The sequence below is a fragment of the Odontesthes bonariensis genome, chromosome 9 (genome assembly GCF_027942865.1).
Source record: "Odontesthes bonariensis isolate fOdoBon6 chromosome 9, fOdoBon6.hap1, whole genome shotgun sequence".
Lineage (NCBI taxonomy): Eukaryota > Metazoa > Chordata > Actinopteri > Atheriniformes > Atherinopsidae > Odontesthes > Odontesthes bonariensis.
Window position 1 is genome coordinate 2,011,410 of NC_134514.1, and position 13,940 is coordinate 2,025,349.

The 13,940-nt window shown below is 43.5% G+C and overlaps 2 protein-coding genes across 4 annotated transcripts in view; both read right to left on the reverse strand.

Annotated features, from left to right (window-relative positions):
* Positions 1-2,558: 2,558 nt before the first annotated feature.
* LOC142388998 (uncharacterized) lies at positions 2,559-3,707 on the reverse strand. The gene has a single exon (XM_075474548.1). It carries the CDS (start codon positions 3,705-3,707, stop codon positions 2,559-2,561), a length of 1,149 nt encoding a protein of 382 aa, XP_075330663.1.
* A 722-nt stretch (positions 3,708-4,429) lies between these two features.
* il1rap (interleukin 1 receptor accessory protein) overlaps positions 4,430-13,940 on the reverse strand; it is a 44,171-nt gene continuing 34,660 nt past the window's right edge. The window contains exons 9-13 of one of the 3 annotated variants that reach the window (XR_012770280.1): positions 13,073-13,221; positions 11,640-11,783; positions 8,469-8,612; positions 6,975-8,355; positions 4,430-6,943 (exon numbers count right to left, since the gene is read on the reverse strand). Coding sequence is in view for 1 of the 3 variants with exons in the window: in XM_075472739.1 (XP_075328854.1) it covers positions 7,925-8,355; positions 8,469-8,612; positions 11,640-11,783; positions 13,073-13,221 (868 nt within the window). In the remaining 2 variants the exon portion in view is untranslated. Of the gene's footprint in view, positions 8,356-8,468; positions 8,613-11,639; positions 11,784-13,072; positions 13,222-13,940 lie in introns of all 3 variants that reach the window. The other 2 variants (XR_012770281.1, XM_075472739.1) reach the window with 2 other exon arrangements.

Genomic DNA, 13,940 nt, shown 5'->3' on the forward strand with positions numbered 1-13,940 from the left:
TTATGGGTCCAGCTGTTGTTTTGGAATGAATGAATTAATATTTTTAGTCATTTTCCCACGAGAATGAGACGAGTGGACCCCATGAAACCTGTGTTTTTTATTCAGATTTCAGTCAGTTTATTGTAAATACCAAACAGCTTTTAGATAAACAGGGTTTACAACGTCCTACATGTTCATGCCGGTTAAATACAAAAGTGCAGGAAAAACAACAGCTACAGTTTCCATTAGAAAATACAGGTCAGTGAGGTCTTTATTAGTAATCAGAGATGTTAAAGCAGCTGCCGACATGCAGAGACACATTCATCCGATACGACACGAGCAGGAACATGTGTTCAGACTCAGCTGTGTGGTGGCGTCCTGTTTGGAGGTGTGAAGGGAGGGAACTAAATATCCTCCGAAGGACGCCGACTTTCACCATTTCATCATTGGTGAGTAGATGAACGTATTTTATGGCAGAAATAAGAAATTGAGCCCATGGTAGGTTTGTTACACAAAGCACAGCGTTATACTGAAATAATACAGTTAGCATTATTATTATTATATATTATGCTCAGTAAGATGGCAACAGCATTGCATTTGACTAAATGTGTTTTTATTTTGTAATGTTAAAGGGATAGTTCGCCTCTTTTGACATGAAGCTGTGTAACATCCCATATCAGCAGCATCATGTATGAACATCTTCTTACCCCCTGCTGCGTCCTGTGAGCAGAGTTCCAGCCTCGTTTTGGTGTTGATGAAAAAGTCAGACCTCACTTCGCTTGGTGCTATTTTTGCCTCCCTTTCAGCAGTTGGCGTCCAGCCACCTAGCGATAGGTGCACCTGTTACGGTGTTTGCTGCTCGGTCTGCTCTTCGGTCTGCACAGTTTACATTGGACGCATTGATATCAAGCTCAGCTGGAACTCTGCTCACAGGACGCAGCAGGGGGTAAGAAGATGTTCATAAATGATGTTGCTGATATGGGATGTCATACAGCTTCATGTCAAAAGAGGCGAACTGTCCCTTTAATGTAGTGTTTGTTAGCGATCTTGGCGCGAAGGCTGAGCTAAACTTGCTAACTTTCTCTCATGAAGCTGTGCTTGACCATGAGCTGACCAGTCGTAGTTCATATCGTTATTCAGGCAATAAAAAGTCCAGTCCTGAAGCTAAAAGAGTGTCGGTCCTTCTTCTAAAAACGCAACACAACGCAGACAACGGTTACAATGGTTTAAAAAAAAAAACGAACTTCCCCTTTAAAGGTAGGAAGTGTCGAACATCTATCGGTCATGAGATTTAAATTGACTCTGAATCCAGTTTACAGTGTGGGATCACGTGTCTCCAGTGTCCTCCAGGGGACTTTTAAGACTCCGTTTCCAGCCACTCCAGTTAAAAAGTAAAGTTAAAAGTCACATAAATCCATTGATTCGTGGCAACAGACGTGATTTTTACTGTTTTGTTTGTTTCTTTGTGCTTCTCCACACAAAAAGAACTCTAAAGAGGAACACAGTGTCGCCATATTTTGTGAAATAATTTTGAAACAAGTGTTGCTTCACATGAGCAGGCAAAAAAAGTCAGGTCCAAGTACTGTATGTCAAACTTTCAGCCATTTATGGGCTGATGTTCGCAGTCGCTGATCGTTCCAGCAGGAATAAAAGCTGCTGCGCTCAGCTGGTTTCAGTCCTACTACTTCACCACCTGGATGTTACTGCCCACTCACATGTGGTGTCCCTCAGGGTTCTGTGCTGGGCCCTGTGCTCCTCTCTTTGTATTTGCTGCCCCGGGCTTAATGTTTGAGAAACGTGACGTTTCCTTTCACTATTTTGCAGATGATGTACTAATCTATTTGGCCTTAAAGTGTTGGCTGCAACTGGGTTTGGTTGTATTTTCACTCTTCTGTGAAGAAGTGCTTTTTAAAAGCAGAAATCCTCAGTCGTCAGGTAAACTTTTTTTCAGTTAATAGTTTTAGCTGAAATGAAGCCACATCTTCCCCCCTAAAGATTCTGAGAGAGTGACCCATACCTTCATAACCTCTCAGCTTTATTGGCTCCCTGTTCAACAGAGGATTTAAATGCCATCATTGACAGGTAGCCAAAGTAAACGGCTTAGCTCTTTATATTAGATCGGCTCCTTATTTGATCTTCCAGCAGATTTTTTACGGTAGTTTTGATGAATTATTTATTGGTTGTTGCTTTGTTCAACCAACGAAGGTGACTTGACTAAATCAGCCTCAGATTGAGAACATTTAATCCGTTGTAGCTTTAGCATATCTGCTGTTGCACATCAGCTGCAGTCACATCATTTCCAGGAGACTGGGTTGATTAAAATGTTTTCCTTCTTGCATCATCGCAGTTTAAAAATGTACAGAAACCACCCGAAAAACACCCAAAAAACACCACCAATATCAGCAGTATTACTGTCTGAACTGGTTTGTACAGTCTGAACTGGTTTGTACAGTCTGAACTGGTTTCTACTGTCTGAACTGGTTTGTACAGTCTGAACTAGTTTCTACAGTCTGAACTGGTTTCTACTGTCTGGTAGGTCTTTAAGATGTTTGTTTCTTTACGAAAAGTCGGTTAAAGGCTCAGTTGGGGGTCGTTGTAACGGTTAGTGCCACCTTCACCACAAGCCCCTCCTCCTTCCCTGCTGACATCCTGTCCTCAGCAGTCCGTGAACCAATCAGCTGCTGCTGCATGTGGTTCTCTGTGTCATCCTGCTGACCGACGATGGGGGCGGAGTCAGGAGAAGGGGTGTGGTTAGCTTTGTGGGCGGGGTCAGGAGAAGGGGTGTGGTTAGCTTTGTGGGCGGGGTCAGGAGAAGGGGTGTGGTTAGCTTCGTGGGTGGAGTCAGGAGAAGGGGTGTGGTTAGCTTCGTGGGCGGAGTCAGGAGAAGGGGTGTGGTTAGCTTCGTGGGCGGAGTCAGGGGAAGGGGTGTGGCTGGCTTCATGGGCGGAGTCAGGAGAAGGGGTGTGGTTAGCTTCATGGGCGGAGTCAGGAGAAGGGGTGTGGTTAGCTTCATGGGCGGAGTCAGGGATCGGAGTGGAGTCTGTTTCTGGGACGGGATCTGACTGAACATTTGTTCCGTCACATGATCCCAGCCACATCTCTGTCACTGCTGTAAGCTCCACCCCTCGGTACTCCACCTGCCCCATAAACCCAGCGCACCCTGAGCACCTCCTGCTGTGCTGTGGCCCCTCCTCCCTTCTTGCAGAAAGGCCCCGCCCCTTTCTGTCTCTGCGGCTCTGACTGGCTGAAGTCCTCCTGTTCCTGTGGCTCTGATTGGTTCTCTGGTTCTGGTTCTGGATGCGTTGCGCCCTCTGCAGCGCCAGGGCGGCCAGGTCGGAGTGAGACGACGTGCTGTCGATCATTCTCCTGCCAAGAGCAAGCGCCCGGACCGGCAGCGCCAGCCGCAATCTCAGCCAAAAGCGGGAGCGCCGCGGCTCGGATCGACTTCCACGCCACGCCACGGTGCAGACGGAGGCCTGGCGGAGCTGAGCGACCTCCACACAGGGCAGTTTACTGATGGAGCGGTACACCACGGCCACAATGGAGGCCTGGTGGCCGTGCTGGAGGTACAGGCCCAAACGGCACTCCAGGAGGCTGAAGCTCTTCTCTGCGAGGAAGCCGGGACTAACCACGAAGAGGAGGCGGCGACTGCGCTGCATGGAGCGCAAGATGGCCTCCGACGGGTCTGACGGACAAAACACAGAAGAGTCAGAAGAAGCATTCAACATTCTACATTCAATTCATTTCATTTTTATTTATATAGCGCCAAATACAAAAAATGTCATCTCAAGGCACTTAGATAATAAAGTCCAATTCAAGCCAATTGGAATTCAATTAATTGTAATCATAATTATTCATAAAATAATCCAATTCGTTCATATAGAGCCAATTCAAAAACTATTTCCCAGCTAAGGAAACCAACAGATTGCACCGAAATTCACTGAGACAGAATCAGCAGTTTGGTCCAATCTGAAATACTTTGGCAAATAATCATTCAAAGCCCTCAAAAGTGACTTTCAAACCTCAATGAGCTGATGCAGCGCTGGAAAGAAGAGTGGGCCAAGATTCCGCCAACATTTTCCTCATCTGGTCTCAGTTAATGAAAGTTTGGCACTTTTAACTTTGGTTCTGTTTAATATTTGTTTTTTTCTAAATAGATAATGAAAATCACATAATTTTATGATAAATAACAGCATTAAATACAGTGAATAACATTAAAATATATTTGCATTCACAGTTTAAATTGATGGAAATGGGTCAATTTTCTTCTTGAATTTCAGATTATACCTCAAGTGTTCTGACCCGGATTACGTACCTGAAAAAGCGCACAAAGATTTCAGCCAATAGTTGGTTTGTTAAATATTAAAGTCTCACCAGAGACTTAGTGTGAGGATGGGGGTGGAGGTGGAGGTGGGGGTGTGGTTACAATTGAAAGACATGAAATGAAGAATTAAATGAAAATGTACTTTATTCACTCCCAAAAAGAAGAAAAAACTGTTCAAAGCAAGTCAAAGTGCAGAAAGATTTCTCCCAAATGTGTTCAAGAAAAGAAAAAAACATCCATAAACAGCTTAATTATTGCTAAAGTACTGAAAGTGTTAAAGTAGAAATAGTGATAAAAAAATCACAGAAAGTGCAGCGACTGCAATTTTTAAAATTTTGAGCAGTTTTAGGATGTAAAAGCTCTGAATAATATCTGTAACCTGCAGTGTGTTGAGCCTCCTCGTGAGTATATAAAATGTTAAAGCGGTGGAGCTTGAATAGGCAGCTGCAGATACAATTTAAAACTCCCTCTACGCCGATGACACCTGACTCTATCTGTGCGTTGGCTTCTCTTTACAAAGGATCCAACTGAATGTATTTGAGTAAAAATGCACAACAGGGAAACATTCACAGGAGCTGAAGGCTGAAACACTATGAAATGGTTCCTTTAACGGTCACTTGATGGTGCCACAACCAAACTGACAATTGAAATGAATAAAGGTGCAATAAAAATGCTTTTCCATCTCATAAACATTCCCTGAATTCTGGCTTTTCTTCAAGTCAGTACAGGAGGTTCAGTTAAAGGGAATTAGACGCAGCTCATGACCCCAGAGGGAAACAAATCGACATCTTTTGAGGTTAAGTACTGTACAGTCATTCTAAAACTGTTGAATCTGTACTTCTAGTACAACCAACATTGAAATGCACTTTTTTATTACACGAATATCGTCTGATAAACGTTTTAAGGCTTCAGAACAGACAAATAACATCAAACATAAAATACAATGTGGTAATGACTGGATAGTGTGTAGATGAACAGCATTTATGATAATGAGGCTGAGTTTATGAAGAGTCGAGGCGCCACCTTCAGGCCAAACTAAACTACTTTTCAAACTTCTATGACTAAAAACTCAGATTCTGAAACTGCAATGATCTCTGCAGCACCATTACCTGTGAAAGGTAGCTCATCTGCAGCCATGCTAGGTCTAAATCTTTAATTTACATTAACCTGTGTGATATGAAGCCCTGATATGAAGCCCTTCCTTGGACTTCTTGTACCACTGTTGTGGAGATCTCTCTCCTTGCTGATCCCACTGAATGACCCCACAGTTTCAACACAAAGCTCAACTTGTCTCTCAGGGCTTTTCATGTGAATATCATGAACTCAGTATGGCACACAGCTCTTTGTTTGCGCCACAGTTATCTCACAGGTCAACGAAGTGGATCCGCTGTTCCATCAACCAAAAAGGTCACATGCCTCCTCTCCTCATGGACCTCCACCAGCTGCTTGAACCAGTCCCTGATGCTGCCTACAGAGAGACTTCTGGGTTAAACTCAGTCCTAAAGGCTGATGCTCCTTCTGGATTTCTGAGTTCCTCCCAGGAACCTCGTCTGGTTCTGGTTCTGCCATCCCTACAAACAAGGCGGTCTCAGTCCAGACTGTTCTCATTGGTGGTTCCATGATGGTGGAACCAGCTACCAAGTGCTATCAGAGCAGGGTTGTCGCTCTCTACCTGGAAGAAGAGATCTTTGGAGAACACCTAACACGCCTAACTAGACTTTGGACTTCTGGACCGGCTCTACTTTGACTCTGTCCTTTAGATTCAGTACTTAATGCTAACACGATGGTTTCTTACTTGGAAGCTGTTGTGGATCCTCAGAAAAAAAAAAAATGGAGATCTCTGTCTTGACCTTGTTTTTTGACATATTTAAACTGTTACATTGAATGTTTAACTAAAACGAAACCGAATTCTTCTCAGTTCCCCTACGGAGGTACAGTTCCCCTTTTCTTTGGGAATCGAGAAGTAGGGTTCATCTGACCCTTCAACTGTGGTATTGGGAACCATTTGGATCTCTACTTCTTGATACCAAAAAGAATAGGAGCACCTTATGCCTTCAAAAGGGATGGGTAGGGGCTAACAAGCTAACAAGCTTTCCTCAGTCCAAACCGTCCGATGGACACTGCTGGCTTCTGAAGGAAGGATACCGGCTTCAAGATGTTGGAAGCTGCAGAACACGCCTGCTCCAGCGTGATGTTTGTATCTTCTGCTGCTGGAAAACTGGCTTTAGTCACACCATCGTAATGTTCTGCTGCTAACAGGGCTTTAGACTTTCAGTCCCACTTTCTGAGAAATAAAGGCTTGTTTCTGGTATCCTAACTGAATCTAAAACCTTGTGTTGGTGTTTATCCCTCAACTAAAACCTTGTGTTGGTGTTTATCCCTCAACTGAAACCTTGTGTTGGTGTTTATCCCTCAACTGAAACCTTGTGTTGGTGTTTATCCCTCAACTGAAACCTTGCGTTGGTGTTTATCCCTCATCTGAAACCTTGTGTTGGTGTTTATCCCTCAACTGAAACCTCGTATTGGTGTTTATCCCTCAACTGAAACCTTGTGTTGGTGTTTATCCCTCAACTGAAACCTTGTGTTGGTGTTTATCCCTCAACTGAAACCTTGCGTTGGTGTTTATCCCTCAACTAAAACCTTGTGTTGGTGTTTATCCCTCATCTGAAACCTTGTGTTGGTGTTTATCCCTCAACTGAAACCTTGTGTTGGTGTTTATCCCTCAACTGAAACCTTGTGTTGGTGTTTATCCCTCAACTAAAACCTTGCGTTGGTGTTTATCCCTCAACTAAAACCTTGCGTTGGTGTTTATCCCTCAACTGAAACCTTGTGTTGGTGTTTATCCCTCAACTGAAACCTTGCGTTGGTGTTTATCCCTCAACTGAAACCTTGCGTTGGTGTTTATCCCTCAACTAAATCCTTGCGTTGGTGTTTATCCCTCAACTAAAACCTTGTGTTGGTGTTTATCCCTCATCTGAAACCTTGTGTTGGTGTTTATCCCTCAACTGAAACCTTGTGTTGGTGTTTATCCCTCAACTGAAACCTTGTGTTGGTGTTTATCCCTCAACTAAAACCTTGCGTTGGTGTTTATCCCTCAACTAAAACCTTGCGTTGGTGTTTATCCCTCAACTGAAACCTTGCGTTGGTGTTTATCCCTCAACTGAAACCTTGTGTTGGTGTTTATCCCTCAACTGAAACCTCGTATTGGTGTTTATCCCTCAACTAAAACCTCGCGTTGGTGTTTATCCCTCAACTAAAACCTTGCGTTGGTGTTTATCCCTCAACTGAAACCTTGTGTTGGTGTTTATCCCTCAACTGAAACCTTGTGTTGGTGTTTATCCCTCAACTGAAACCTTGTGTTGGTGTTTATCCCTCAACTGAAACCTTGTGTTGGTGTTTATCCCTCAACTAAAACCTTGCGTTGGTGTTTATCCCTCAACTGAAACCTCGTGTTGGTGTTTATCCCTCAACTGAAACCTTGTGAAGTTATTTTTTTAGAGCTAAACTCTTAATTCGAACATTAAAAACGTGTTTTTGTGTAAACAGGCTGCCGACGCCACAGGCCGACGCGACTTTAAGGCGAACACGTGTAACCGTCCTCAGTCTGCAGCGACGCGGCTGCTACGCCACGGAGTTGAACACTTTCTGTGAGTCCTTCACCATGTTGCTGATGAGGCCCGTTTGGGAGTTCGTACTGTTCTGACTGTGGAGCCTCATCAGAGCCGTATCCCCGCTGCTGCTAACCCTCCTCACGGGTAACTCCACCCTCAGCCTCTTCCAGAAGCGGGACGTCAGCTCCCTGGACTTGTCGCCCTGCCATCGGACCAGAGCCAGAGCCACCCGGGCCCTCCTCAGCTCCCTGACCCAGCCCTTCCTCTGGACTGGCTTGTACTGGACCAGGATCACCCGCAGGTGCCCGCCCAGCGCCATGTCGTTGATGCCGGCCTTCAGCTCCAGCAGGGCCTGGGAGCCCTGGGAGGCGTAGCCGGGGCTGACGACCACCAGGAGGCGCCGGCTACGAGCCACGAAACTCAGAGTCTCATCTGTGATGGCTGCAGGGAGAAAGGAGGGATGGAGGGATGAAAGGATGGATGAATGGATGGTTTCTGTGTGCTTTAGGGTTGGTTCACCTGTCCAGGAGTAAACATGGAAGAGCAGTACTCACTCCCGCCGGGAAGGCTGTCTCTGTCGAAGATGCACACCGAGTATCCGAGCTCATTCTCCAGGACGCCGCGCAGCGTCGACAGAACAAACTGCTCCTCCTCGCTGTTCCTCGCATACGAGATGTACACGTCGTACTCCTTATCGTCTGAACACACACACATTACAGAAGAATCACACCTGATCGTAGGTATGTAAAAGGCTTCCTGCTCTGTACTTATGCCCGAACCCGAAGTGTTCCAAACCGCATACTTCTCCTACTACTCATACTAACTTTCTGAGATAGTACGCGAGTTTGAGTAAGCGAGAAGTTCCCGGATGCATACTAGATTATCCTAAATGTTGGGTATGCATCATGAGGTTACTACTCATACTCAAACTACCCAAGATGCAACGTAACGTGACGTCGCCGATCGTCATTTCCTGTCAAAACGGCAGTTTCAAGCTAGCTACAACGAGGGTAGGTTCACTTCCTGTTTTCAAAACAAAAGCACCAATTGTATGGTAATGGCTTTCCCTATGATAAAAGGCAACGGGTATTTTATTTTGTGAAAATAACAGGAAGTGCGTTGCTCACTGCGGCTAGCTTTAGTAGCGCCGAATTCGTGGGAACAAAATTGTAAACAGCCGGTATTTTGTCAGGTTTTCAACACGTTGGGGATCTAAACGACTACTTTCTCACCTGAAAATGTTTCAAATGTTGCTAAAGTTTACAGAGTTTAGAGCTTAAGAGAAATCAGCTTCAGAACGGCTGATTTCGGCTTGGGCAGGAGCGAAATGCATTGTGGGTAAACGGTCTGCATACTGTCTGATCGATCAGTATGCAGTATGTAGTATGTAGTATGTAGTATGTAGTATGTAGTATGTAGTATGTAGTTTGGAGTTTGCAGTATGCAGTATGCAGTATGTAGTATGTAGTATGTAGTTTGGAGTTTGCAGTATGCAGTATGCAGTATGTAGTATGTAGTATGTAGTATGTAGTATGTAGTTTGGAGTTTGCAGTATGTAGTATGCAGTATGTAGTATGTAGTATGTAGTATGTAGTTTGGAGTTTGCAGTATGCAGTATGCAGTATGTACTATGTAGTATGCAGTATGCAGTTTGCAGTATGCAGTATGCAGTATGCAGTTTGCAGTTTGCAGTATGCAGTATGCAGTATGTACTATGTAGTATGCAGTATGCAGTATGCAGTATGCAGTATGCAGTATGTAGTATGCAGTATGCAGTATGCAGTATGCAGCATGCAGCATGCAGCATGCAGTATGCAGTATGTAGTATGTAGTATGCAGTATGCAGTATGTAGTATGCAGTATGTACTATGTAGTATGCAGTATGCAGTATGCAGTATGTAGTATGCAGTATGTAGTATGCAGTATGCAGTATGTAGTATGTAGTATGCAGTATGCAGTATGGAGTATGTAGTATGCAGTATGCAGTATGAAGTATGTACTATGTAGTATGCAGTATGCAGTATGCAGTATGTAGTATGCAGTATGTAGTATGCAGTATGTAGTATTCAGTATGTACTATGTAGTATGCAGTATGCAGTATGCAGTATGTAGTATGCAGTATGTAGTATGCAGTATGCAGTATGCAGTATGTAGTATGTAGTATTCAGTATGTAGTATGCAGTATGCAGTATGCAGTATGCAGTATGCAGTATGCAGTATGCAGTATGTAGTATGTAGTATGCAGTATGTAGTATGCAGTATGCAGTATGCAGTATGCAGTATGCAGTATGTAGTATGTAGTATGTAGTATTCAGTATGTAGTATGTAGTATGTAGTATGTAGTATGCAGTATGCAGTATGCAGTATGCGGTATGCAGTATGTAGTATGTAGTATGTAGTATTCAGTATGCAGTATGCAGTATGCAGTATGCAGCATGCAGCATGCAGCATGCAGTATGCAGTATGTAGTATGTAGTATGCAGTATGCAGTATGTAGTATGCAGTATGTACTATGTAGTATGCAGTATGCAGTATGCAGTATGTAGTATGCAGTATGTAGTATGCAGTATGCAGTATGTAGTATGTAGTATGCAGTATGCAGTATGGAGTATGTAGTATGCAGTATGCAGTATGAAGTATGTACTATGTAGTATGCAGTATGCAGTATGCAGTATGTAGTATGCAGTATGTAGTATGCAGTATGTAGTATTCAGTATGTACTATGTAGTATGCAGTATGCAGTATGCAGTATGTAGTATGCAGTATGTAGTATGCAGTATGCAGTATGCAGTATGTAGTATGTAGTATGTAGTATTCAGTATGTAGTATGTAGTATGCAGTATGCAGTATGCAGTATGCAGTATGCAGTATGTAGTATGCAGTATGCAGTATGCAGTATGTAGTATGTAGTATGCAGTATGTAGTATGCAGTATGCAGTATGCAGTATGTAGTATGTAGTATGTAGTATTCAGTATGTAGTATGTAGTATGTAGTATGTAGTATGCAGTATGCAGTATGCAGTATGCAGTATGTAGTATGTAGTATGTAGTATTCAGTATGCAGTATGTAGTATGTAGTATGCAGTATGTAGTATGCAGTATGCAGTATGCAGTATGTAGTATGTAGTATGTAGTATTCAGTATGTAGTATGTAGTATGTAGTATGCAGTATGCAGTATGCAGTATGCAGTATGTAGTATGCAGTATGTAGTATGCAGTATGCAGTATGCAGTATGTAGTATGCAGTATGTAGTATGCAGTATGCAGTATGCAGTATGCAGTATGTAGTATGTAGTATGCAGTATGCAGTATGCAGTATGTAGTATGTGGTTTTGAACACAGCCCATGTCCCGGTATGTGTGCACATTTATCTCCTGAAACCTGCTCACAGCGTGGTGTTAATCTTAGATTGATTTGTGCGTACGCTGCAGATAAAGAGAGTTTTTAACAGATCTGAAAACAAAACGAGTGGCAGAATATTTACGTCAACATTTACATTTACTGGCAGCAGAACAGGTGGCGTTCAGAGTTAAAAGCTTTGCTGGAAAAGCTTTGTTGTGTTGTCCTGTTTTAGGGTTTAATAATCTAAATGTGCTGAATGCAGCCAAGCAGCATAAACAGAAGTTTAGTGTGAGGATGTAAAACCTTCTGTTCTATCCCACTCTGTGTGTTTTTATAAAACCGCTGCGTCACGCTGCTGCAGCAGGACGCCGGCTGAGGCTCACCTGTGTGGCGCTCGTCGGTGCCGAACCAGGAGCGGTACAGCAGCAGCAGCTCCAGCCAGAAGACGTGATAAACCACGAAGAGGAGCAGCATCAGCACCAGAGTCACGCCCAGACCGCAGCCCAGCTCCACGGAGGGCAGCGACACTGAAACGCAACGGGACGCTTTAAAGGAGCAGTCACACAGTTTCTGACTCGTTACTTTGATGGTTTCAAGAAAAGATAAAACCCAGGAAATCTAACCTCAGCTGTCATGACCTTTAACCTTTAACATGCTAACTGAGGCCTGCAGAGTCTGAGATGTAGCTCTTTGGGTTTCTGACCTTGGGGTGACCTTTACCCTTTAACATGCTAACTGAGGCCTGCAGAGTCTGAGATGTAGCTCTTTGGGTTTCTGACCTTGGGGTGACCTTTAACCTTTAACATGCTAACTGAGGCCTGCAGAGTCTGAGATGTAGCTCTTTGGGTTTCTGACCTTGGGGTGACCTTTAACCTTTAACATGCTAACTGAGGCCTGCAGAGTCTGAGATGTAGCTCTTGGGTTTCTGACCTTGGGGTGACCTTTAACCTTTAACATGCTAACTGAGGCCTGCAGAGTCTGAGATGTAGCTCTTTGGGTTTCTGACCTTGGGGTGACCTTTAACCTTTAACATGCTAACTGAGGCCTGCAGAGTCTGAGATGTAGCTCTTTGGGTTTCTGACCTCGGGGTGACCTTTAACCTTTAACATGCTAACTGAGGCCTGCAGAGTCTGAGATGTAGCTCTTTGGGTTTCTGACCTTGGGGTGACCTTTAACCTTTAACATGCTAACTGAGGCCTGCAGAGTTTGAGATGTAGCTCTTTGGGTTTCTGACCTCGGGGTGACCTTTAACCTTTAACATGCTAACTGAGGCCTGCAGAGTCTGAGATGTAGCTCTTTGGGTTTCTGACCTCGGGGTGACCTTTAACCTTTAACATGCTAACTGAGGCCTGCAGAGTCTGAGATGTAGCTCTTTGGGTTTCTGACCTCGGGGTGACCTTTAACCTTTAACATGCTAACTGAGGCCTGCAGAGTCTGAGATGTAGCTCTTTGGGTTTCTGACCTTGGGGTGACCTTTAACCTTTAACATGCTAACTGAGACCTGCAGAGTCTGAGATGTAGCTCTTTGGTTTTCTGACCTTGGGGTGACCTTTAACCTTTAACATGCTAACTGAGGCCTGCAGAGTTTGAGATGTAGCTCTTTGGGTTTCTGACCTTGGGGTGACCTTTAACCTTTAACATGCTAACTGAGGCCTGCAGAGTCTGAGATGTAGCTCTTTGGGTTTCTGACCTTGGGGTGACCTTTAACCTTTAACATGCTAACTGAGGCCTGCAGAGTCTGAGATGTAGCTCTTTGGGTTTCTGACCTTGGGGTGACCTTTAACCTTTAACATGCTAACTGAGGACTGCTGCTCACCCTCCTCCTCCAGCTGAGCTCTCCGGCTGTCGGAGCCCTTCTCATTCCTCACAGAGCAGTTAAATTCTCGGCTCAGGTCCTCCGACTGGAAGTCGTGGATCACCAGGACGCTCTCTACGGTTTTGTCCTCGAAGTCGTTTTTCAGCACGCTGGAACACGACAAAAAACAAAGAGAGTTGGAACGACTGTCAGCTGGTGTCACAGCCAGAGATGATGTGTGGAGGAGGCCGGCAGCTTCTGTCAGGTGTGTATTTTTTCATGTATGATTGTATGTATTTTTTCATGTATGATTGTATGTATTTTTGTCATGTATGAATGTATGTATGTATTTTTTCATGTATGAATTCAATTCAATTCAATTAGTTTTTTCTTATATAGCGCCAAATACAACAAATGTCATCTCAAGGCACTTAGATAATAAAGTCCAATTCAAGCCAATTGGAATTCAATTAATTGTAATCATAATAATAATAATCGTATGAATGTATGTTTTTTGTCATATATGAATGTATGTATTTCTTCATGTATGAATGTATGTATGTATGTATGTGTGTTTCCATGTATATGTATGGTGACAGGATAGGGTGGTGGTAAGATTTCCACCTTTCACGCAGGGCTCCTGGGTTCAATTCCCCTTCTCAGAAGGTGCTACCTCTAATAAAAGTTTCTTTAGATAAAAGCATATGATAAATGGATAAACATGTATGTATGTATTTTTTCATGTATGAATGTATGTGTTTTGTCATGTATGAATGTATGTATATATTTTTTCATGTATGTATGTATTTTTTCATGTATAAAAGTATGGATATATTTTTTCATGTATGTATGTATTTTGTCATGTATAAAAGTATGGATATATTTTTTC

Coding starts and splice junctions, on each gene's coding strand:
- LOC142388998 (XM_075474548.1), bottom strand. CDS start 3,707: ATGTTGAATGCTTCTTCTGACTCTTCTGTGTTTTGTCCGTCAGACCCG.